This window comes from Peromyscus maniculatus, chromosome 11 (assembly GCF_049852395.1).
Source record: "Peromyscus maniculatus bairdii isolate BWxNUB_F1_BW_parent chromosome 11, HU_Pman_BW_mat_3.1, whole genome shotgun sequence".
Taxonomy (NCBI): Eukaryota; Metazoa; Chordata; class Mammalia; order Rodentia; family Cricetidae; genus Peromyscus; species Peromyscus maniculatus.
In genome coordinates, this window is record NC_134862.1 from 78,911,770 (window position 1) to 78,936,783 (window position 25,014).

General features: G+C 44.1%; 1 protein-coding gene across 4 annotated transcripts in view; it reads right to left on the reverse strand.

Moving 5' to 3' along the window:
- The window catches only part of Ddr2 (discoidin domain receptor tyrosine kinase 2), a 134,217-nt gene that overhangs the window by 24,236 nt on the left and 84,967 nt on the right, over window positions 1-25,014 (reverse strand). For 3 of the 4 annotated variants that reach the window (XM_015987768.3, XM_042258547.2, XM_042258549.2), the window contains 7 exons: window positions 12,462-12,564; window positions 10,822-11,053; window positions 10,384-10,531; window positions 9,891-9,996; window positions 8,183-8,366; window positions 3,042-3,285; window positions 691-753 (listed from right to left, as the gene is read on the reverse strand). In XM_015987768.3, coding sequence (XP_015843254.3) covers window positions 691-753; window positions 3,042-3,285; window positions 8,183-8,366; window positions 9,891-9,996; window positions 10,384-10,531; window positions 10,822-11,053; window positions 12,462-12,564 — 1,080 coding nt within the window. Of the gene's footprint in view, window positions 1-690; window positions 754-3,041; window positions 3,286-8,182; window positions 8,367-9,890; window positions 9,997-10,383; window positions 10,532-10,821; window positions 11,054-12,461; window positions 12,565-12,867; window positions 13,003-25,014 lie in introns of those variants that run through there. The other variant, XM_042258551.2, reaches the window with a different exon arrangement.

Genomic DNA, 25,014 nt, shown 5'->3' on the forward strand with positions numbered 1-25,014 from the left:
CGCTTTATTACTTGGCTCCTATTTTCCATAGACCTCCACCATGGGTCACCACCTCCCTCCCTCTCTCCATGTCTCAAACAAGATAGTGAAGAGATTTGCATTCCCACAGTTTTGCCTCTCTATTGCAACAGTCTGTATGTACAGGCTCTTAATACTCATGACAAATAGGTAAGGAATGAGTTCGTTCCACTCCCTCCATTCTTTGAGACAGGCAGGGGTAGCTGAGACTCCTTTCAAGAGATACCCAATCACTTGTTTCCAGATTGCTGGCTATGAGAGCCAGTGACTTCCTCAAACAAAGAATGCACCTTTGCATACTCATCTCCAGAGAGATGGAAAAGCAGTTTGTTTCATGAACCCCTCATTCATTGAGATCCCTACTATGGGTCTCATGTAGAAATGCCCCCTTGTTTTTTTTTTTCCCATGCTTCTTAAACTTTCATGCAGCAGTTGGAACACTCTAGATTCTGCCCTTCTCAGCTGAAGAAACTCCTGAATGGTCACAAATGAGAGTAACTTTGGATCCTTCACTTTGGAGGTAGACTGTTCTTCCTTTAGCACACTAATCTTCATCCAGAGCCACATGGAATCAAGCCACTCACACACAAGGAGGACTTTGCAATTTCTACCCTCTTTATCTTCCAGAAGGTGTCTTTCACTTAATATTTTACAATTAATAATCACACATACCATAGGTTGTGGGTGCCATAGGAGAGGTGGGCAGGGCTCCAGAGTTGTTATACATCGCAGCATCTGTTACAGAACAAGAGTGAATTAGAGCTTGGAGTGGACAGCCAGGCAGGCAGTGGCTCATTTGAAGGTATTCTGAGACCTAGCACACTGTAAAATCAATATAGTGGATTACCGATAGCGTTTTTTTTTTTTAAATAAAAATACCCTGGGTTATTATACATGTATTAGCTCATCACACTGTAGCCCATAAACTCAAAAAATATCATGTCAAATAGAAACAAAATAAAAATGAAGCCATAAATAAAGTCAATAAAATATAACTATCTGTACAAGTAAAGGTAACTTCTCTGGTACAAAAAAAAATGTTGCAAATATTATATATTGTCAAAGTATTAAAAAGTTAACACATGCTGTTTCAGAGGGCTGTGGTCATAGATTATCATAAAATATGCATGGAGAGAAGGATCTAAATTCAACAATATGCAGAGAGAATTCAGTAGCTACATGGGCAAGGAATAGACCTAGTACAAAGACACCCATTTCTTCAATGAATTTAAGTTACTTTCTAAAGGGATTTTCACTGTGCTTCATTGCCCTACCTCTTAAGGCTTCATTCATCCCTAAAGATAGAAAACTGGCTTTGAAGTATCCTTTACAGTGATGCTGCAGTTTTCAAAAACGTATCCCAAAGTGTGTTTTCCAGATTGAGGTTGGCAACTAATTTTTACCTCTGATTGGTCAAGAATTAAAGTTTGAATTTCTCTTCTACAAGTTATTCCTTTAACAAATCCTAATTTTTCTTCTTACCATTATTAAACAAATAAAGAGCTTCTGGTGTCAACTATACTTGTTAAATTAGATCCTTAAGAATCTAGAAAAACTAAGATTATCAAGACATAGAAGCTCAAGAGACTCCCAGGAATCAAAAGCATAGTCCAAGCTTTGATTGGCCAAAATAAGAAAAATATACCAACTGCTCTGCCCCAAATACCCAAGGATAGGTAGACATCTGTGTGCTTACCCAGATTACCCAAGTCCAGTGGGTGTCTATTTGTTCCCCGCCCCGATTATTATTACAATATAATCACCACTTCTTATGAGCATATAAATTTCTGCTCTGAATAAATTATCTGAAATAATTAGTCTATTGGCTTTTGTTTGTTTGTTTGTTTTCAAGGCAGGGTTTCTCTGTGTAGCTTTGCGCCTTTCCTGGAACTCACTTGGTAGCCCAGGCTGGCCTCGAACTCACAGAGATCCGCCTGGCTCTGCCTCCCGAGTGCTGGGATTAAAGGCGTGCGCCACCACCGCCTGGCTCATCTATTGGCTTTTAAATTGCACCATTGGCATAAACAAAATGTAGGCACCAAACCTGTTTTCTAAATATATACACACACTCTTCTCCTAATAGCCTAATGAACCATCTTGAAAATTTCTTTTTTCCAGAAAAATCAACCAGAAAGGATATTACCTTCTAAAGCATAGCTAAGTCACTCTCTCCTTCTCTAGCATCTTACTTTATGCCTTTGCTTGTCTTCTGGGCCTGATGTGATTCTCACACTTTAGCACTATTCATGACAAGTCCATGGTTTTGTGCCCCTCTCTTCCTGATTGCTTATACTTGGTTTTGGATTACTTCTGAAAAACCATTGTATAGATTTCTGTTTTCCAAACTAAAACTGAATGACAAGATCACAAATTCCTTTTAACTTTTTAAGGTTTAGTATAGTTAGGGTTTCTATGAACTCTACTATTTGCTCGAAGATATATAGTCATTTTTAGAATTTACTGGTAAATGTCATGAGTTGTTATAATGACATTATACTCAAGAAAATATTTTCTTAGATGTATTCTAAAATGCTAGTAATAAACCAAAATATGTTTCAGATTTTCTTTCATATATTACAGCAAAAAAAAGAATAAATAAAGATGGCAAAAGACTAGTAATAAAGGTGAGTGATAGAAGGAAATCCATTGTTCTCTTTACTTTTGTACATAATGGTTAGAGATTTTCATTTGAATACTTTTAGTGCTTAGATGCTTTCCATCAATAGTCTTAATTTGTATAGCTTTTGGCACATTGTATTATACTCATTTTGAAAATCTTTTGCCATAAACCTCTTCTAGACAAATGTTGTAAAAAGAGTGTAATTAAGCTTGTACCGCCCCACTATCGTTCTTTATAATTACATAAATTAAAACTAGAAACACAAAGGATTCTCTCTTTCCAAAGACTGTGAGGCACCTGGTAACCCCACTCCTCTCAGAGACCTACCAGGAAGCAGCCTGCATGTCCTTCCCACCCCCTGCACCAACCCACTCTCTTCCCTGTGGGGACCAAGGTTTCCTACCTGATTGGAAAGTGATCTCACTGAACATCATCCATGTGTCGGCAAAATGGTACTGGCATTTGATGGCACTAGCCATTCGGTGGTGGAGGGGCACTGTGACAAACCGAGCACTGGGGTTCACATCATCCAGGACGAGGGGAAAGGAGACGGCAGTGGGTTCCCACTCACTGGCTTCAGAGCGGAAGTAGCACTGGACCTCCTTAAAGATCTTCACACCTTTAGCAAACATATTGTTGCAGTGGACCTGGCAGAAAGAAGGGCATGTGAGAGACAGGCTATCCCTGCTGGGTTGCACAGGAAAACAGCCCAACTAGCCCAGGAAACCTCTAGACCTGCCTATTTCTCTGCATACTACCCATAATTCAGTCTTCTGGATAGTAGCAATGATACCCAGGTCATTCCATATAAAACCTTTGATGCTGACCCCATTTCCAACTGTGTGCTCTGGCCACCTGGCTCCATGGTGCCAGGCTGCAGTGTCCTCTCCTGATAAGGGAGGACTAGATCAGCATCTTCCTAGGTCTGTCCTCCATAGGAATTCTCTTGGCTCTACAGTCTTCTCAATCACACTTGCTATCTGCCCACATTTGAGCTATTCTGATCTTAGATGGTGAGCCAACCTGACATCCAACTTCCTCCCAGATACCTTCCAAACAAAGCCAGACCATTTCTTTTCAGGAAGGCCCTGTGGGAAACTTGAAAGAAAATCACATACAAACAAATACAGTTTCATCTTTCTTTATGGAAATCTTACTTTGAATGCCATGGGTTGGCATTTCCAGCCAGAAACACAGACTTAAGCAAATTCAGTTTAAGTAAAACCATTCAGATGGGAGCATCAAATTTTTCTCACTGATAATTTCTGAGATGAGACTAAAAGTCAATTAGAAGGTAGCTGACATCCACTCTCCCAACCCATGATTCTTTCTGTGGGATATTTGTTTGGCTTGTGAAGTCATCAAGAGCAAAAATTCCACAACAGTCCTTCAACAACCCACAAGAAAAAAAAGGTAATGTGTATATTTGCAACTGACTCAGGTTCCTTACAGCAATTCGGTTCCATCTCCTCTGACTCAGTCTTTCATGGAAAACAGATCTTTGCTGGCCATTGTCCCTCAAGAGTTTCAAGGGTTGGAAAGATAAGACTGCCATTCCTGGACTCTATTTCCTGTTTCTGTTTTAATGTCTGCTCAGGCTCTGAGTTATACTGTCTAACTTCTTTAATTCTTTCTGGATAGTCAATAAAGGACTAGCAGGTGGAATTCATTTTTAGATAAAGAAGGAAATGATGAAAGAAACGTAATGACAAATGGCTGGACCAGAGGTATCCCAAGGTTAGACCATGAGAGCTACTAGAAGGTGTAAAGCCTCCTAGCCCGAGTATGTGCACTGACAAGATGCACATACTCACATGGATTTCTGACCTATGGTCAGTCTACAACACAGCTGGATAAAGAGCCCTAGACATCTAACCCAAGGCCCTTTGTACACCATATCACATAGAAATATAGCAGTCACCTTAACTTTCCATTTGGATTTTTTTCTCCACAGGTTTTATTGATGAACACATGTGTTAATATCTTCCTTGAGTGAAGTAACCATTCTAGTTTATTGACCCCCCAAGTCGATGGAGTAAGACTAAGGGCAAAAAAATTAATCAAAGAAATACCTTCTCCAGCTTCAATAGGTTTTTCAGATGTCCTGAAATCTGCAAAGTGTTGGGTAAGTACCCTGCAGGGAAGGTAATAATCTTTCCTACAGATGTTTCAAGAATTCTTCTGGAATGCAAATAAATAGCATAGGATTTCATTCCATGTGGGCTTACATATTTATTTATTGAAACAATATTCTTTGAATGCATAAATAAGATTTAATGGTATATTTTAACTATTCTTCAAAGCAAGAAATGAAAAATAATTTGCCTCAGAAAGAAACCTGATCTATAAAAGGTATTAGTGCCCTGGAAGTCATCTTTTACTTTCTTTGTCCAGAAAAATTAAAACATGTGGAGGATCTGTTTGCCTAAGAAGACTGTCCTGAAGCTACTCCTTAGAAATTTCTGGCTTCTTAATTTAAGCTCTGGAATCATTTTTATCTGTGATAAACTAACTGAAAAGAATCCTGGAAATTTAGGAAGATCAAAATATCCTGATAAAATATTATAACCTCATGGATAATTTAAAATTCATTTAATTATTTGTTAAACTACAAATCCTCCCTGGAGTATATAGACTTGTGAGTTTATGTGTATGTTCACAAGTACATTAAAGACAAATACAAAAGAAGATCTCTTACATCACATTTTCGTTGCTATGCATATTCCCTTCTTTTGCCCCTCCCTACTTCCCATCTACAAAAATCTCTGAAGAATAATGTGTTACATGTAATTGCACACAATGTTTTACAATTATGAAAGATCCTCCAACAACAAGCCAACAGTGGGCATGTGTTGTTTCTTCTCCTCATCTTAAATGTTTTGTTCATTTAATGAATAACTGTTAATCCAGTTAAGAGATATCATCCATTAACATCTGGGAGTAATAGAGAAGACATGTATTTTCAAACCTAGTTTATATAAGGAAAAACAAATTTGCATTAAGAGGAACCCTGAATGATGACTGAGGATGCATATTTCCTTTTTCAGGTCCCATATTATCCTGCATACATTCTTTTGCAAGTTAATATTGCCTTTCCTGCTAACCTTGGCATCAATGTGTCCCAAGATAGAGAATATTCTTTACTCAGAATCTAGCATACTATGCTTCCAAATATAGTTGTGAAACCAACAGCAAGCACAGATGAACAGATGAATTTTAATTATATAAGATAATTAATATATTTTTCACTGAGCTCCAGAAACAGATATAGACTGAAGACTGAGTATGGAGTAAGGGTTACCAAGTTTGCTGACTATCAATACTATGCACATGAATATTAACATGGAAAAAGATCAGATAAGTGAATATTCAGGTGGTAGGCCAAATTTATTTGCCCACCTTTTCCTGGGGCTTTTAGTGAGACTTTCTTTTGCACTTTCATAAACAATTAAGAGTTATGCACAAACCATGTAAGACCCTGCAGTCTCATCTTACACTAAACACAAGGTCTTGCCTCCACACCCCTGGGTCCTACTTTTCCCTAACCTTAGAATTCAGATTTAACATCCGGTCTGGTTGTTTTTTGCATGAACTTTCCTTCTTTTCCATTCCCCTTTCCCTAAAACAGACCTGGAATGGGGGAACGAGGGAAAAGGAGGATAATGATTTAAAGTACACACCAAGAAATTCTTTATGTTACAACAAAGACATTATCAATGTCAGCATCGAGATTTGGCTCCCTGGTGGGGTTTTACTTCAGAGAAAGTGAAATCCAGGCCTTACGTTTCCTTCTGCGGATCTCTTCGTGTATTCGTATTTGCTATGGTCCATTCCATGACAGCCTCTAGGGCAGCCTTTTCCAAGCCTTTGGCTTCCATCCAACTACTCAACAATAGTCACCACTTTCCACTTAACTCTTCTGTAATAAGGCGCTGATGAAAAAACTGTTAAGCTTAATTGGATGGCAATGTTTGGTATCAGGAAGGGAGGAAGGGAGAAAAGGAGCGAGTAAATAAATAATAATGGGCCTGACCTAACCTATCACAGAACTAAGAAATGAGGAAACAGCTTTTAAAAATAAATGGGACTTGGCCACTCAGGACAGGCAGGTGAAAGACACCCACAGGCCAGCCTGGGTCCTCGCAGTCCTGGCTGGCTGAAGACCTCTACATGCCCACCTGGTGGCACAAGGCATAGAGCAGGTGGGTGCTATTATGATGAGCAAATACATGGTGGAGAAATAGAAAGAGAAGCAGAATGGTTCCTGTGCTGTGGAAAGAGGCAGAACTGGAGAGGCAAAGATGAATGAGGAGCAGACCGATGTGGGTGGCCTGCTTGCCACCTGGGGTCAGGGTGATGTCCAGCCAGGGCTTCTGCCAAAGGCCATGTTGGGTTCTACGGTCCTACCATGATGGCTGGGGTCTGTATTGTCATCCATGACCCATGTTGCCAACAAAGGCCACAAGGATGCTTGGTCTGGGCCACCGTCTGTGGCCATGTTGGTGTCCAAGGGTTGTGCGGCTGCCGGGGCAATGCCAATCCAAGTGACCTGCACTGCCACCTGGGGCCATGGTGTCATCTGGGCCCAGGCTGCTGCCCAGGGCAATGTCTGGGTTGGTGGTCCTGTTGTGGCTGGGGTCTGGTTGATACCCACGGTGGAGTGGGTGTTACCAAAGGGTGCCATAGGAACCATGCGTGTTGAAATCTGAGGGCCGTGCTGAACCGGCCCCGCCCTTCACTGGCCCTGGGATAGCTGGCCCTACACCTCTCTGAACATTGCAGCAGGAGAGCTGGCTCCACTCCTCATGGAAGAGCTGCCCCCAAAACAAATACTCAAGAGGGATGGTCCTACCCTCCCCATGGGTGTGGGAGAACTGAGTCCACCCCTCACCTCAGGGGGGTGGCTGTCCAAGTGGTCTAGACTGACCAGCTCAGCTACCACCCACGGCCTGTTAGCCCACTCTAACATTTAGCCCATCTATGACCTAATGGAACATGTGACCTGCAGAACAATAGCTGCAGGATCTCCATGACTGGGGACAACAGCAGGATGTCTAAGGAGTTTTGGTGAGGGTCCAGTGGTGATAGTGTGCCAGAGGACTAGAGACCTTGAACCTGACCAGTGACTCATTGTAGTGAACATTGGCAAGAGGGGCAGATTGGACCAAAGGGTACACTGTGTGACACACTGCACTTCCAACACCACTGGGACAGATGAAGAAGTGCTGGAGAGGCAGGAAGGACAAAGGAATGAGGTGGGGTTTATTTTGTTTGTTTTGTTTTTAATCAATTTGGGGGTTTCTCTTGAGGGGATGCTGCAGGTGCATGCTGTGAAATTCCCAAAGAATCAATAAAGAACTATGTTATTAAAAAAAAATAATGTGACTCTGAATTCGTAATTGTAATAGTGGAATATATTTTAAAATCTAGTTCTGTTGACATCAGTTCAAGACCCATCAAACATCCCCTTCCTCCCCCCACCCCACGCAGCCACTATAATTTTGGATTTCTTTAAGAAAATCTATCACACCTAACTCCACTGACCTTCATAGTGGTGAAATTCCTGATGCGGTCAAATTCAAACATGATCTCGATGTAGCCATTGGTAGCGCTCTCATTCCGCCAACCCACGTAGTCATAGCCGGGCCACACATGGTATTCATGGGTCTGGGTAAAATCATCCAGGCCAGATACCCCATCGGTCAACTGGCCTAGTCCTTCAGTCATGCTGCCGTGGAGGAGTCAGGCCAAGGGAGGGGGAGACAAGAGAGGAGCCTGGAGTTATTCTCACATCCACAGAAGAAGTTTTCACCCCACTGCTTCACCCCCTGGGTTTTGCAAGAGATGATAATCTTAGAGATGGAGGGATTAGGAGAAAGCAATCATTTTATACCAGTGACTTCTTTCTCTGAATCGTGTAGTCCAAGAAGGGTTGGCAACGCTTCAGACAAGCATTAGTCACTGGTGGGGCAAATGCTATTCGTTGTGGTCTTCGTGCTGTTCGTTAATTCTCTCATTGATGAATTAATTTAAATGCCTTGGATATTAGTGAGCCATCAAGACACCATATTCAGCTGATGAGCATAGGCAAGGACACAATGGTAACAGAAGTTTTTTCATATAAATTAATAAGCCAGCTGGAAGCTGAGAGTGAGAGTTTAGTCTCCACATCTAAGCTAGTAGAAGGGCAGTCATCCTACAATATGCTTCCTGAGTCTCACGAGCATTTCTCTTTCTTAATCCCTAGAAAGTTCTATTGTCTGCTCTGAACCTCGCAATATTTGGACCTCTTTCCCATGCTCAGTCCTTGCAGATAAAGACTGAACTGAGTATGGAAACGCTCATCTGCCTTTCTGTTAATTTTACTGAAAACCTGTAACTTCTCTTTCATAAAAAGGCATAAGCATACAATGAGGATATGGTACTGGAAATGTTCATAGCTGTTTGAAACACCTATGTCATAGAAACTGCCAGGACATGAAAGTACTTTGAATAAAATAAGGAATTTATAATAAAAAAAAAAAAAAGACTGAACTGAGAAAAAAAAAGGTGTTAAAACTGGGCCAGAAGAAGAATTAATGATTGGAATGGGTAGGTACATGTCTTACCCAATTCTAAACCCCAATGTGTCTCATAATATTTTTCTACCACACTTCTCCATCCATCTGCTTCAGGCCTCTCTGCTGCTCCCAGCTTCATCTATTGCCATAAACAGAGCAATATTGTCCTCTGCTGTTTCCTCCGCACCCTTCTACCCACCTTTCCCTACTTCCGTTACCAGCTTATCCTGAAAGCTTTTCTTATGTATTGTAAACCCTAAAAGCTTTCCTTTTCACAGCTTCTAAAGTACCGCGTTTATGGAGTCCATTGTTTCTTAACTCTGTGACTCGACCGATTTTTATACTTATTACTCTGTCTCCATAACTAAGTTAGCTGTAATGTTGGAACAAAGATCCTCATTTCAGGGTCAAAAATATAACTCCCACACTTACAGCCATATCACAAAATTTAGCTCTTGCTTTGTATAGTTTCTTCCTGTCTACTGAATTATTATTATGTCTTCCAAAAGTAAGCTACAAATTGGAGATAAGTACCACATGGTTTGCCCCATCTAAGTTATCTCACAGCATATCACTCATGAGCACAATACTGGTGGGTTGACTGATTCGTTGATTCGTGATCATATCATGATAATTTTTTTGTTATGGCCATTTCCCCATTTTGGTGACTACTTAAATCTCCCAGACTTTACCTGTATCCAACAGCTCCATCATAGACAGAATCATTCAGATAAATGATGGAGCCTCCAGGGAGTACAAACTGCTGTCCAGCTGGAGCATTGTAAGACACCAAGCCATCTGCCAAAGGAAATAGAGTGGTCAGTGTCTCTGGTAAGGATATGTGCCTGCTGCCTGATCAAATACAGGCAAGAAGCTACTTGAGCTTCGGCGGGTGTACAACTTATGCATCATGTTCGGTGGGGCTCTATTTGGGCTCATAGTTGAGCACTGTTGGGAGCACACCCAATGACAGTTACCTGAGTGACTCTGAATGTGTCCTTCCAGGCACAGGGCAGCAAACCCTGGGTGGATGAGCGTGGCTTATTTTTCTCTTTTAAACAAAGAGGAATCATTTCATCCCAAGGGTGAATGACTTCATCCCTTTCTGAGTTGATGGCCAGTGTTCAGTTCCCAGGCCTTGGAAGTTTCCATATGGTGCATAAGATCTCTGTGGTAGAGACTTACCTAGCCAGACACAACCATAAAGCTCAACCCTCATGCACACGTTCATGGAGTGGTCAGTGACTGGGATAAGGCGAACAAATCTGGCTACAATGGGTGGCTCCAAGTCCTTCAGGAAAACATCATAAGGGTTACTGTTCCCATCTAGCACCTAGGAGAGAAAAGAAAAAGAGCAGAGATAGTATAAAATCATGCTCACCTTTCTTCACTTATCATGCATTTGATGGAAACTTTGCTTTTCATTCATGAGCAGAGTACATTCACTAAACTCTCCCAGCAGAGCTAGTAGATCCTCTGTGCCATCTCCTGAACCTCAGGTCACATTTGCAATGGCATGTCAGGTTTGAACATACACGTAACTGAATATAGTCCATTTGAGCAGTTCTATTATGTCAATATATGGTCCTAGGTTCCCCCAGAACATGGACATTTTCTTCTTACCTGCTTCCCATGCCGATTACGCCAGGAGATCCAGCGAGTGCCATCTCGACTGTAGTTGATCTTGTACATGGGTGCAAATTCAATGCCATGACCCCCTGCATGGCGTCCCTGGGTCCCCACAAGAGTGATAAAGTGGAGGGTACGTAGGTCAATCTGCAGAAATTCTTTCAGATCATCGGGTCGCACTGGAATCTCAGGGCACCAGGCTCCATCTCCTTCTTCAGAGTCAAGCCTTGAGAAAGAAGGGCAGGGGAAATAGAGAATAACTGAAACAAGAGCCACTCACCGCCATAGTGAGCAGCTGTCCTGCGCCTAAGGAGACAGCAGAAAGCAGCAGCTTAGTCTGCAGGGACATTTTGGACCTCCCTGTGTCTGATTTTTCTAACCATTCCCATTTGTGGTCAATTGCCTGTCTCTGAAGCACCAGGAAACATCATCCCAAGGGAGCTGGGGGCTTCCAACACACATATAACCTTTAGGTTTCAGAGAACTCTAGGGAAATTAAACTCTTTCCACTGCTGTTTCTTTATGAAGCTCTTTCACCATCCATTTCTCAGTCTCAACCCCCAAAGCTGGCCATTCGTGGTTTGGGTATCAAGTTATGGCAGGGAGGAGGGAGGAATGGTAGGGTCTCCAGTGTGGGCCATGCAATGCAGCGGGATGCTAGCCAGCAGGATGGGCATGGCCACCCAGCCATGAGAACTGTGCCGAAGGTAAGGGTGAGGGTGGAAAGCATGTGAGTGGAGCGGCCAATATCCTAGTTTCATTTATTACCCCAGGCTGGGCTAGCACTGAACAGCATTGCAAAATCACTCTAAGGTTTATCTGGGAACCTCTTAGTGTTTTCCCTCTTCGTTGGAATGCTTCCTTTCCTCACAGATCTTACCCACTCATTTCTTGCTTCTTCCTAACTCCACCAGCCACCCCTCTAGTCACTCAAACCCTAAGATAAATATGATGAGGAAGGCCTACTGGGGTTGATTTCCTTATGGGTGATTCCATTTTAATGAAATTGATACTAAATTTACACCAAAATAATTAGGTTCTAGCAGGAAGAGTAGACATCAGTCAGCAGACTAGTTTCTGAGTTTGGAGTCTGTCCATTTAAGGGACCTTGGCAATTACCTCCACCACATAGAATTTGCTCTGTTTATGGGTGAGGATGGCCCTTCTGTGTGAGGTTTCCTTGAGGGAGGAAAGAACTTACTGGAAACCTCAGCATCTGGTTTAACCATAGAAGCCCTGCACAGTTCCATTCCCGGTACCTCTTGAAAAGCAAGCTTCACTCACTGCCAGCATCCTACATAACCTACACCTTCCCGTACCTTCAGCCTTGGCCTTCCTCCTGCAGCAGCCCACAGTGAGGTCAGGAAAAGCAAATCCACTGTCTATCAATGACCCTATTCACAGTGGGTGGTGTGGCTCTGAGGCCTCTGTGGTTGGGAAGAGGTTTCCAGGCCAGTAACTACAGCCAAGGCCTGGCCTCCCTCTGAAACATTCCAAGCAGCACAAGCCCCTCACATCTCTCTTCCAGTCTCAGGAGCGCTCACCAACTCCATCCCTTCCCCCCAGCACTGGAGTCATGGCTGTGTGTCCATTTCTCCCAGCACGCGGGCCCCCCCTGCTGCAGCCATCCTTACCTCCCATATCTGGCAGCCGTGGATTCTGACCACTGGCTCGAAGCTGTGATGTCCTCATCTGGAATGTGGCCTCCTGACATCCCCAGAGGATAGCGACATATGGCTGGACGAAGGAAACAAAGAGAAGACAGAGAATGTGCTTTCATTTTTAGGCCAGCACCCCCAGGAAGGTTGAAACTAGTAACAGGACAGAAAATAGAAGAACTGAAATCTCCCTGTGTCTCTCGATGACCCCAGTTCAGCCACTCTTTGTTACAGAACTTCTTCCCAACCCTAATTCAAATACCTTTTAGACCTCCAAGAGTTAACCAACAGCCAGACTCTGACAACCAGCATACTATAATTTAATGTGCCAATTTCTTATTTTATTGAATAGTAGCCCAGTAGCCCATCTTCAGTTCCTTACCAGCAGATTTGCATATTGAATCGATTTCCCACAAGTAGTAGTATCCTTGTAGCCCCCGTAAGCTCCATAGCACTCTGGTTTTCTGGGGAGCTGGTTGTATGAGATTATGAAACAAACCGATCAACTGCCCTGTGTTAGCATTGAGCAAGATGGGCCCTGGCTAAACACAGGACTTTCAGGGGTGGGCTTCCCTTTCAACAAACAAAGAGACTAAAATAGAACATAGGAAATTCCCTGTGGGAAACACCCAGCTGCCAAACAATGAGCACCAGACCAGAGGACCACCATTTCTGAGAGTTAAGAAACAGGGAAGGGCCCCTCGCATGTTACTGTCCTAACAACGCCCAGTTACGGCAGGGGAGTGAGGACTCCAGCAGGATCGTGGGAACTTCCTGACTTACAAAGACAAAACAAGTACAGTTTGAATACTTTGAAGCCGCCGTGTTCTGTGCAATAAAACAAGACGAGCAGGGGAAAGGAATCATTACAAGGAGGGAAGAGATAGGACTGATTTTCAACAGTATTTTTCCCAGACATAATTTTTTTTAATCATAAGACTCATATGAAGCCACAAATGGCCTCGCCAAAACTAGAGCATCCTTACAAAAGAAGAACACACCTGGAGATATTAGGAGTCTAGACTTCAAAATATATCACAAATCTATAATAATTAAAACCATCCAGTGCTTTAAAAAAATAATATATATGTGTAGATCAATGAGTCAGAATGGGGAGCCCAGAAATAATCTCACACATATAAGGTCAACTGGTCTTCAACATAAGTACCCCAAAAAAAGCATGGGGAAGGGGGAGAATAGTCTTGTCCACTAATATGTAGGGAAATGTGGACATCCACATGCCCAAGAGTGAAATTGGACCCTTCTGTTATACATTTAAAAAAATACGCATAGGGGTTTGTCAGACTGGCTTACAGGATCAGAGGCAGAATGGTTCCTCAATGGCCATCTGCAGGCAGCAGAGAGAAGCGAGCTAGGGGCCCGCTCAGTCTAAGTCTGAGAACATTAAAGTCTTGGAAGAAGAAGGCAGCGATGCGGCTCCCATCTAAGGCTGAAGGCCTGGAAGCCCCTTGTGTGCAAAGCCCGAAGAACTTCAAGTCTGCTTCCAACACCTGACAGCAAAGGCCACTTGCCCAGGAAAGGCCAAGTCAACCTGAGAGCAAGAACCAGTTCCACCTCTGCCTCTTCTGTTCCATCTGGCCCTCAGCCTGTGGCATGGTGCTACCTACATCTGAAGATCTTGGATCTTAACTCTAGTGTATCTGAAGCTCAACCCGAGACCTGCATGTTGGTAAAGATCCAGAGTTAGTCTGTTGTGGGTTTGGGCTCAGAGTTCTGCTCCCAGATCCCATCCATCCTGGACAGAGAACAAGGCTACGGGGTTTTGCTGGCAGTCACAGACTAGAATATCACAGTCAGTAGGCTTTCAGTCCCATCCATCACACATCTCCAGATGCCGGGCTGTCCACATAATGAGAACCTCTGCACTCTGGGACATGTGAGGTAAGCCAGACACTGGGAAAGAAGAGCCAACAAGGTGAGTCATGATGTTATCATAAATAACGTCCCACTGAGGGGCCTGCTAGTCCTTGGGACAATAACCAAGACATTTTAAGCTGCCATTGCCTCTACAACACAACTCAGTAGGACTGTATTACCTGGAAATCCTTTTTTTATGTCATATCCTGATTGACTCCATGCAAGAGTTTTTCCCTATTGAACAGATAAAGAAAATGAAGTAAAAGAGATTTGAAGTATGCCTGACAGCAGACAGAGGGGAGAGACAGAGACCACATAGGATTCTCTGCTGTGAGGTGTCAGAAGATTGCTGAGTTCTTCCCAGGCTTAAAGACAAAGCCAGCCAAGGGGAACCTTGAGTCACGGTGTGCCTGCCTGCTGACACCACACAGAGAAGGCTCCCCTATAAGTCTGATCATCGCTTGCTTTATGGCAGCCTATCTATCCGTGTACTGAATTAACAAACGTGCTTATTAACGAGTGTTCTTGTATTTACACAGCTGGTCAGTAGTGGGTAAGACACAGAAAATGATTTCTCTCATAGACCTCCATTCTGGTCCAGGGGACAAAGGTAAGATGATAGTTTTCTGAAATCAAAGAGATACAAGTTGCTTGCCTGCTTGACAGTTGCTATTACTGTTTCACTGAGGCTGACAAAGCTAGCAAAAATACTAAAATACGTGTCGGGATGTAAAAGTAACAGAGATTTCTTTTTTCTATGACACTTGCACCTCTTGATCCCCTGTGAGACTGCAGGCCATTTTGAGCATAGTGATCATGGTGGATTCCTTGCCCCTTTCAACACCTGCCAACACACAGCTCTGATTAAGTGTTCAACGCACATTGGGCAAACAGGGAAGTAGATGGATGGAAGGATGAATGCCCGGACAGAAGGATGGAGACAACGACCTGCACATTAGATCTTGGCATGCAGAAGAGGATTAATCTCCCAGGTGAGTCACCATCTGTGGGGTCCAACAAGTTTTTGTGAAGCAGAAGCTTGCCCAGCTGCCTCTCAGCAGGCAGGGTCAAAGTTCATCATCAGAGGCGGGTGCATTATGGGTAGGAGAGGAAGAAAAGCCACAGCACAGGTCTTAGTCAGTGCTACTTGGTAACTAGTCACCAAGATCCGCTGAGGAAGATTTTCTGGAATTTGGTTTAATGAGGCTCCAGTGACAGACCTAAGGGATGCAGGAATCTTGTTCTATGCCACAATGTGGACCTCAGATCAATGCCAGAGTAAGTGCTGGGCCCCAAGTGTCACAATAGACTCCCATTTATTAGAGCATGATATTGGCTGGGAGGTGGTGGCATACGCCTTTAATCCCAGCACTCAGAAGGCAGAGCCAGGCAGATCTCTGTGAGTTTGAGGCCAGCCTGGTCTACAAAGCGAGTTCCAGGAAAGGCGCAAAGCTACACAGAGAAACCCTGTCTCGAAAAGAACAAACAAACAAAAAAATAGAGCATGATATTTTCCAATTGATGACAGAAAGAGCTGAAAATACTATAATACTGTTATGTGTGTGCATACCTATAATAAAGTTTAACTTAGAAATTAAGCATAGTAAGAGATAAATAATAATTAATAATAAAATAGAACAATTATGATATTCCATGGTAAAAGTTATGTTTATTTTGTTTATGTGTACGTGTCAGCATGCACACATGTGTATGCAGGTACATGTACGCACTGAGGTCTGAAAGGGGTGTTTAATCCCTCTGAGCTAGAGTTACAGACAGCTGTGGGATGCCACGCTTGCTATGTAGGTGCTGGGATCTGAACCTGGATCTTCAGGATGCACAGCCTCTGAGCCATCTCTGTATCCTCTCTCCCACCTTACTGAACCGCACTCACTCTTCCCAAGATGATGCAGTGCTTATAGAAGGAGACGAAGTGAGGGGAATTGCAGGCATTGGATGTGAGGGAGGGAGAGGAGTCAGGATTTTATCATGCAAGTCCCAATCACTATATCTTAAATTTGTGAATTAGTTCAGACTTTGTTCATCTAATATTTTCAGACTATGATTGACTACAGGCAACTGAAACCAAGCAAATAAAAACCACTGAAAAGGAGTGACTAATGTCTCAGCCATCCTCAAACAATGGGAGTTGGGCTAGGGATAATCGGGATCACAGAACACAAGGTTGAAAACAGGGAATCCAGAAACAAAAGCTAGTTCAAGTAGCAACGTAACATGTAAGCAGGGGTTCTCCATGACTCAGTGTTCCCAGGGGCCCACAGGAAGGGCAGAGGAAAATGACGAGCTGATCTTGGATGGCCTTTCTCATCCCACTGGGTCTTTGGAACTAGAAGCAGCCTTGGCCCGGGGAACCCAACGTGGCACTTCTCCGCAGCCCCAGTGTGGTTTTCCTATTGAATCTGCCTATTTTGGGTAACTCGTGGAAGGGATCCTAACGGCTAGGGAAGACTCAGCCTGCAACATCAGCTCCAGTCCTAGATGTCAGACTCCTTTCTTTCTCCCAATCCCCTTTCACCAGACCCCACTCTCCTGTTCACTCTGTATCTAGAAGTGCAAAGAAACCTGTAAAGAGGGCAGGCAGCCTGTCACACGGGAAGCAAGAGTCACTGCAGCAAAGATTTTGCTTGCTGAGTTGTCTTGGTGGTTTCCGGATGCTTCCGCTACCCACCAATCTCCTGACGGAGACGCCAAGAGACTCCTCCAGTCTCCCAGAGTGGAAAACTACTAGCATCAGCTGCAGTGGGCCCAGCTGAGAACTCTGTCCATCCCAAGCTCCAGTCAGGGTTGGCAGGCAGACTGAGGAGAAGCAGCTGCCACTAGGCCCCAGCTTCCCAAGAATTACTTTTCATACTCTTCCTGCCAAGGCCGTAAGCCTGAAAGCGTTGCTTGTTCCAAGATATTTACCACCCCATGGCCAGCTCCAGCCCGTGGGCTCCTCATCAATGAGTATCCTATATGCAGCTTCCAGGAAAACACACAGCACACGAAAGGCCTGAGCACAGAGGTATGACCCCTGGCTCTCTCTTGACAGAGAGAGTTTATCAGGTTCTGGAGTGAGGCAAACTAGTCTATGGTGTAATGAAATATCAATAACTGAAAAACTTTAGAGCCAGGAAGGAGTCTTAACTTACTGAACCCTAGAACTCTATATTTGATATCAGAACCTGTGAGTCTGAGAACTGAGTTGCTCAGAGACGCATAGATGACCAGTGTAACAGTGACTGAAATCCAGTATTCTCAGCTCTGGTCCTCCTTAGACACCCCCCCCCCACCCCAATCTACTTCTTCTAGTTCTGGAAAGGACAAGCCCAGTTAAAAATGTCACCTGAACCCTGCTTCCCACAGACTTCACACAGCTCAGTCACACTGAGACTCTGCCAGGGTCCAGGCAAGACTGTTCGGGTTGCCTTCTTCAGCCTGTGGGGTTGTTCTTTTGGCACATAGGCCTCTTTCACAAAGACCACTTTTCCCCAGTTGATACCCCCTTAGAAATAATCCACATGTGATTGCTCTGAGAATTCAAAATAGTTTCCAACAACAATTGTTAAAGACTTCAAGAAAGAAAATCTAAATGCATGGGCTTCAGAGTACGGAGGTACAGATTGGATGGCTTGCCCTTCCTGGTTACATACATAGGCCAGTGTATGGGAATGAAGTGGTTTTTGCCCCAATAAGGAGGCAGAAGCTATAACTGGGTAGAAACAACATGGAGATTGGGAGTTTATAGGAAACACGGCATGTGGTTCAGCATAAAATAATTCTGTTTCATTTAACATCACTCAGGGAATCCCACAGGAGAGGAGGAGGGAGGATTGTAGGAGCCAGAGGGGTTGAGGACACTATAAGAATATGGCTCACACAGGATCTATGAACCACAGGCTGAGGGGCCCCCAACTGGATCAGGCCCCCTGAATGGGTGAGACAGTCTTTTGGCTTGATCTGTTTGGGAGGCAGCTGTGCGGTGGTGCCGGGTCCTGAGCTCGTTGCATGAGTTGGCTGTTTGAATCCTGGGACTTATGCAGGGACGCTTGGCTCGGTCTGGGAGGAGGGGACTGGACCTGCCTGGACTGAGTCTACCAGGTCAACCCCGGTCCTCGGGGGAGACCTTGATCTGGAGGAGGTGGGAATGGGGGGGGGGCTGGAGGGAGGGGAGGGGGGTGAGAGGGGGAGAACAGGGGAATCTGTGGCTATTATGTTGAACTGAATGGTGTTGTAAAATAAATTAAAAAAAAGAATATGGCTCACAAAATAAACTAAGTACTCATAGGAGCTCACAAAGACTAAAGTGACGATCACAGACCCTATATAAGTCTGAGCTAGGTCCTCTGCATATACGCTATGGTTTCGTAGCTTGGTGTTCTCGTGGGACTCCCAACAATGGGAGTGGGGGTGTCTCTGACCCTTTTTGCCTGCTCTTGGGACCCTTTTCCTCCTACTGGCTTGCCTCATCCAGCCTTGATATGAGGGTTTGTGCCTAGTCTTATTGTAACTTGTCACACTGTATTCAGTTGATATCCCGGGGAGGCCTGCTCTTTTCTGAAGAAGAACAGAGGAGGAGTGGGTCTGGAGGAGAGGGGGAGTGGTGGGAGAAAACTGGGGGGAATCGAGGGAGGGGAAACTGTAGTCGAGATGTAATGTAGTTCTCTCAAAGAATAAACTAAAAAAAAAAATTCTATGTTTCAAACTTGACTCTGTCCTTCTAATATGGGGGCTGCAGGACTGGTTACTACATCCCGTCCCTTTGGGAACATCAGCTTCTCCATCCTTTGTTATGGCTTGAATGTGAAATGCCCCCACCGCCTCATATATTTAAACACATGTTCCCAAGCTGGTAGCACTGTTTTGGTAAGCTTTAGAACTTTGGGGGCTGTGGCCTACCTAGCAGAAGTAAGTTGTTAGGCCTCAAAGGCAGTACCAACTTCTAGTTCCAGCCAGAGCTTTTTGCTTCTTGATTCCACAAGATACAAGGAGCATCTTCCATATGCTCCCACCGCCATGAATTCTGACATGCCTTCCCCGTATGATGGACTGCACCTTCAAAACCATGAGTCAAAATAATTCTTTCCCTTTCATGTTGCTCCCATCTGATATCAGTGCCATCCTTAATAATAAGCAGGGTTGTTACAGAAAGTATATATAAAACAAGAATAATTTAGCACATTCTATGGGATGCAATAGTGCTCAATAATGATAGGCAGAAGGGAAAAGGAAGGGGATTATGTGTTTTAAATATCACATGCAATCTTTCTTAAGCAATGTGAAAATTTTGTGACCTTTTAAGCGTGTGTTCTCTGCTTAATCATAACAGTGGTACTTGTTTACGGCAATGTATAAGAAACCAGTCCATTAGCATCCTTCCAACCTTAGAGCAATGATACATGGTAATATTTAGGTATTCTTGATTTTCTGATTATTTTTATTATGGCTCTTTCTAATGAAAGATTTCAGTTGGCCTCCAGAGTTTCATGGGGTAAAAATAAATAAGGAAATAAATAAGGCGTGGGGGAAAAGAATAAGATAATAGTAAGGTAAAGTTAATATCCAAAGTCACATTTTCTTTTGTATGTTAGGTATCAAGGCCAGCCTTGTATGCAAGCCAGGAAAACTCTTGAGTGTGGTCTCAGCCATACTTTGTTATACCCTTCGCTGATGGGAGCTTGTCTCACTTTGGTTCTGAGCTGCTTAGAAGTCAACTCAAAACAGTGAAACAGCCTGGTGAGATGGCTCATGGGTAAAGGCACTTGCTATGCAAGCTTGGTTACCTGAGTTCGATTCCCCCAGAACCTCCCTGAAAGTGGATGAAGAAAATCAGCTTCTCAACCTTCTCTGGCCTCTATATGTGTGCCATAGCACATGCATCATGTACGCACACAAACACACGATGATGATGATGACGATGACAAAATAGTAATAACAATGAAATGCATTTCAAGTGAAACACAACCACTTAAGAAAAATCATAGTGACAACAGAGGAAAAGTTAACTTCTGATTCCTGTCCCCAGGTAGGGTAGGGTAATAATCAATGTTCCCCCACCAAGAGCACCTGGGAAAGCTGGATAAACCTCATAAATACTCTACTCAACAGTGCCTGATTGACAAGGCAGGGGGAGCAGAAGAGCTAAGACCTTAGAGAAGGGAGCAATCTCAGAAAGGAGAAAGAATCCCTGTACTCACTTCCAGCCTCCAGCAGGCTGGGACAGGGACAAGATTATTGGTGAAATTATTAAGGCCACTCCACGTAGTTAAAAGGGAGGTTTATTTTGTGGGGTAACTTACAAGTGAATGGATAGTTTACAGAGTCTGGGAAAGGCGTGGCGCAGTCCGGCGGTGTTCTCTGGAGAACTCTGCTCAGTCTACCTCCAGAGTCCAGGGTCCAGGAACCAAGAGAGCCGGCGCATCTAGATCTCGGGCCTTCAGGGCCCTCTCTTGGCCCTGTCTTGTAGGCGTGACAGTTACCAAAGCCTCAATGGGGTTTGGAACTTCCAGATCAAAGCTGGAATGGCTACCCACTACACAAGATGCTAATGCTGACCATGGCACCTGCAGAGGGTTGCTCTGAGAAACAAAAGCAGGGCTGATGAGAATCTGGAGTGAACTGTACACAGGGCACTTCCACTCAGCCATGTGCCTGGTGCTGGGCCTAGTAGAGCAGGAATGTGAAAGCCAAAGAATTGAAGACTTGCCAGGGAGAAAACTCACGGGGTTCTGGAGATACTCTCAATGATCAAGAATTCAGCCTACCAACTATGCGAAAAGAAGATGTGTGGTTCTGCCAAATACAGACAGATCCAATTGCTCCACCAATGGCCAATCTGGATTTGGGTTCATGGCCTCTTACAGAAGCCAGAAAATCCAACAGCATGCTCCGAAAGCTAGCCAGCTTCTAGAAGCAAGCCATGCCAGTTCTACCTGCTACACTATGGAGTTTTCAGCAGCTACTCATAATGAATAAGGTCTAGAAGTATCCCCAAATATATGTAAATCCTTTACTCTTGGCATGCTGAGGGAAGAATTCCAGTTCAATCTTTTGGGTACTGTAACCTGCTCTTAAGATGTAAGGTCTAGTGAAGTGTGTTTTCTGTGTACAAACATTACTAACTACAGAAAAGCTGTTTTCTCAGGACAGAAATTGGACATCTGTTTTATCTAATCAAGAAAGACATCAGAGTCAGGCATGGTGGTGCACACCTATAATCCCAGTGCATGGTAGAAGTAGGAGAAGGCAGAGCTGGAGTTCAAGGCCAATCTTAGCTACATTGAAAGTTCAAACCTGACTCAGGCTATGTGAGACCCTGTATCAAAACAAAATCGAAAAGAAAAGACATGAAGACAGAAGGGAGTAAACGGAGGAGGAGGGAGAATGAAAGACAGACAGACCGGCAGGCAGGTTTATACCTGCAGTCTAAGCACTTGGGAGGCTAAGGCTGGATGATTTTTATTCGAGGCCAGCCTGGGTTACACAGCAAATTCCAAGATAGCCCTGGCTATATAGTTTGACCCTTTCTCAACACCAACAAAACAGAAACCCAGAAAGACAAAGGCGAGAAGCACACCAGTAGCCAAAGACAGAACAGAACGTGCTGCCATCATTCGCTTAGATGGGGGGTGGGAGAGGGACTATCTATCACTATTGAGAACGTGAAATCAGGCTGGAGAGATGGCTCAGAGGTTAAGAGCACTGACTGCTCTTCCAGAGGTTCTGAGTTCAATTCCCAGCAACCACATAGTGGCTCACAACCATCTATAATGAGATCTGGTGCCCTCTTCTGGCCTGCAGCCATACATGCTGTATACATAATAAATAAATAAATCTTGAGAGAGAGAGAGAGAGAGAGAGAGAGAGAGAGAGAGAGAGAGAGAGAACGTGAAATCTATTACCAATCTTTTGTCATGTTGATCAAACATGACAAAAGAGAATGCATGAAAACCCTAGCTTTTCTAAATTTCATTTGCCCCATCTTCACAGACATGGCTTATGCCATACCAGGGTCATTAGTGATGACCCAGAGGGCGGACTTAGTTGCCTTGTATCTTTGCTGTGGTTGTAACACTTGAAATAGGGAGCCTGAATTCATCCTTACAAATGTTCAGAGTAAGAGGCATGCACCAAACACAACCACAACCTCCTTTATTTATAACTCTCCAAATATTCTTCCCATAGACCAGAGGAGGGGGAACTCAGGCATTGAGGAATAAACAGAGCTCTCCTTGCTTCTGTAGGGTCAAGGTTGCTCTACCTCTGCAAGTGGGAAGGGGGTACCCCCATTCAGACCTGAGGAGACTGGGCATTGGCTACAGCTGGGGGAGCCTTAGTTCATCCTACCCCGTTGGATTTACTCTCTGCACTTAGCATCCCACTGTTAAAGGAATCCCATCCCCACGGCCTCCCCCTCAGCTTCTCCAACATCTTTTCAAAGCCAAGCTTCACATGACACAATTTACATTTTTTTTTCATGCAGTAAAACACAGAGAAGCTGCAAAGTCCCTTGACTTTCATTTCTACCCTCCCTGTCCTTATTACTCAAGTATTTACTGATTGTCTTCATAAGCCAAGCACAGTGGCGACAGGCACCCCTCATGGTCATGAGTGTGTGGGAGATCATCACCACAGAAAAACAGATAAAGGCCAAAGCCAGAAACATCTCCCAGTCGGAAGAAAAAGTTGCATGCCAGTTAACAATTTATCACCACCCACATAAGCCCATAAAAAATACACACACAAACCTCAAAGATTTAACTGCTGCAACTTTTGTTTCCCTTCAACTGTGCATGTGTCCAAACCACCAGAAACTCTTGAGTGGCTTATTTTGCTACATTCATGCTCTACAGAGACTTGCTAAAGGCAAGAGATAAGTCAACAATGACGGTACCCTAGAACAAATACACTGTATATGCTTTATCCCTTTGGGGTCAGCATGACCACAACCCAAGGGCTGGCAGAAGCCTCATTCTCCACTAACAACTCAAGTCTTTCTTGAAGACTACAGGAAAAGCAATGGTCTCTTGTAACTCCTTTTCCTACCCTGTTATCAACGAGGTACAAACTTGGTGTGTATGGTGTTTGGATTATTTCGGTTCCCTTCTCTCCCCACAGTCACAGAGGGCAATTCGGCATTTGCATACAACTTTCCAACGCCCTTTCATCTTCACTTACTAATTCACTACTCCCCGGGGAGTAACCTTGTGAAAGGCAGACGGTAAAGTTACATCCCCCACCTTATAACTGAGCAAAGCCCATGCTGTTTGGGGTTTGTTTGCTCCCCAGAGGCCCATGTAATGTGAATGGAACTTGGTCCCCAGTGTGGAAATCTGGAAATAGATGGAACCTTTAAGAGGTGAGGATTCTGGGAAGTCCTTACATCATTGAGGGCTCCACCCTCGGAAGGTAAGGTCATTCTCACAGGACCCCATTGTAGGTTGGTATCAAAGCCCCAAACTGGCCCCATCCAGCTCTCTTCTTCACACACTTCTGCCCTTGTATCCACCATGCTTTTGAACCTCCCAAACTGTGGTAAACAAACCTGTTTTTGCTGTGGGATGGTCTGTATGTCAAATTGCTCTGATTGGTCAATAAATAAAACACTGATTGGCCAGTGGCCAGGCAGGAAGTAGGTGGGACAAGGAGAGAGGAGAATTCTGGGAAGCAGAAGGCTGAGGCGGAGAGACACTGCAGCCACCGCCATGACAAGCAGCATGTGAAGACGCCGGTAAGCCACCAGCCACGTGGCAAGGTATAGATTTATGGAAATGGTTAATTTAAGATAAAAGAACAGTTAGCAAGAAGCCTGCCACGGCCATACAGTTTGTAAGCAATATAAGTCTCTGTGTTTACTTGGTTGGGTCTGAGCAGCTGTGGGACTGGCGGGTGACAAAGATTTGTCCTGACTGTGGGCAAAGCAGGAAAACTCTAGCTACAAATGGCGCCCCACGTTGGGCGCCAGATGTAGATGTAACCAACCGTCTTATTAAATAAGAAACACAGAAACAATGTAAAAGAGAGAGCCGAGAAGTCAGAGCTCAGAGCTAAAATCTCACCCTTCCTCCTGCTGTCCCAGCTTCGCGAAAAGAGACCTACTTCCTGTCGGTTCGTTTTTTTAAAGTATGTTGTTCTGCCTTCTCATTGGTTGTAAACCCAAACACATGACTGCCTCGTCACTGTCTGAATGTACAGCCCCCTAGGTCTTAAAGGCATATATCTCCAATGCTGGCTGTATCCCTGAACACACAGAGATCTTATGGGATTAAAGGCGTGTGCCACCACCGCCACACTCTTGCTATGGCTCTAATAGCTCTGACTCCCAGACAACTTTATTTATTAACATATAATCAAAATAATAATTCAGTACAATTAGATTATCACCACATGTTTTCTTCATAGCATTTGTCCTGTCCTGGGTATTTCATTACACCAACAAAGAGCTGGTGACTAGAATCACCAGCTGAGGTACAAAGCTTTACTTTGGTGTTTAAGGTCATAACGTTGAACAATGACAGAACTACAAGTAGCACTTGACCCTTGGTCTCCAGGGTCACTGTCTATTCACCACTCTGTCACCACACACCACTGATAGCAAACCATTGCCACGCTGTCCGAAGCATGATCTCAAAGGTCAGCAAGTAGCGGGGGG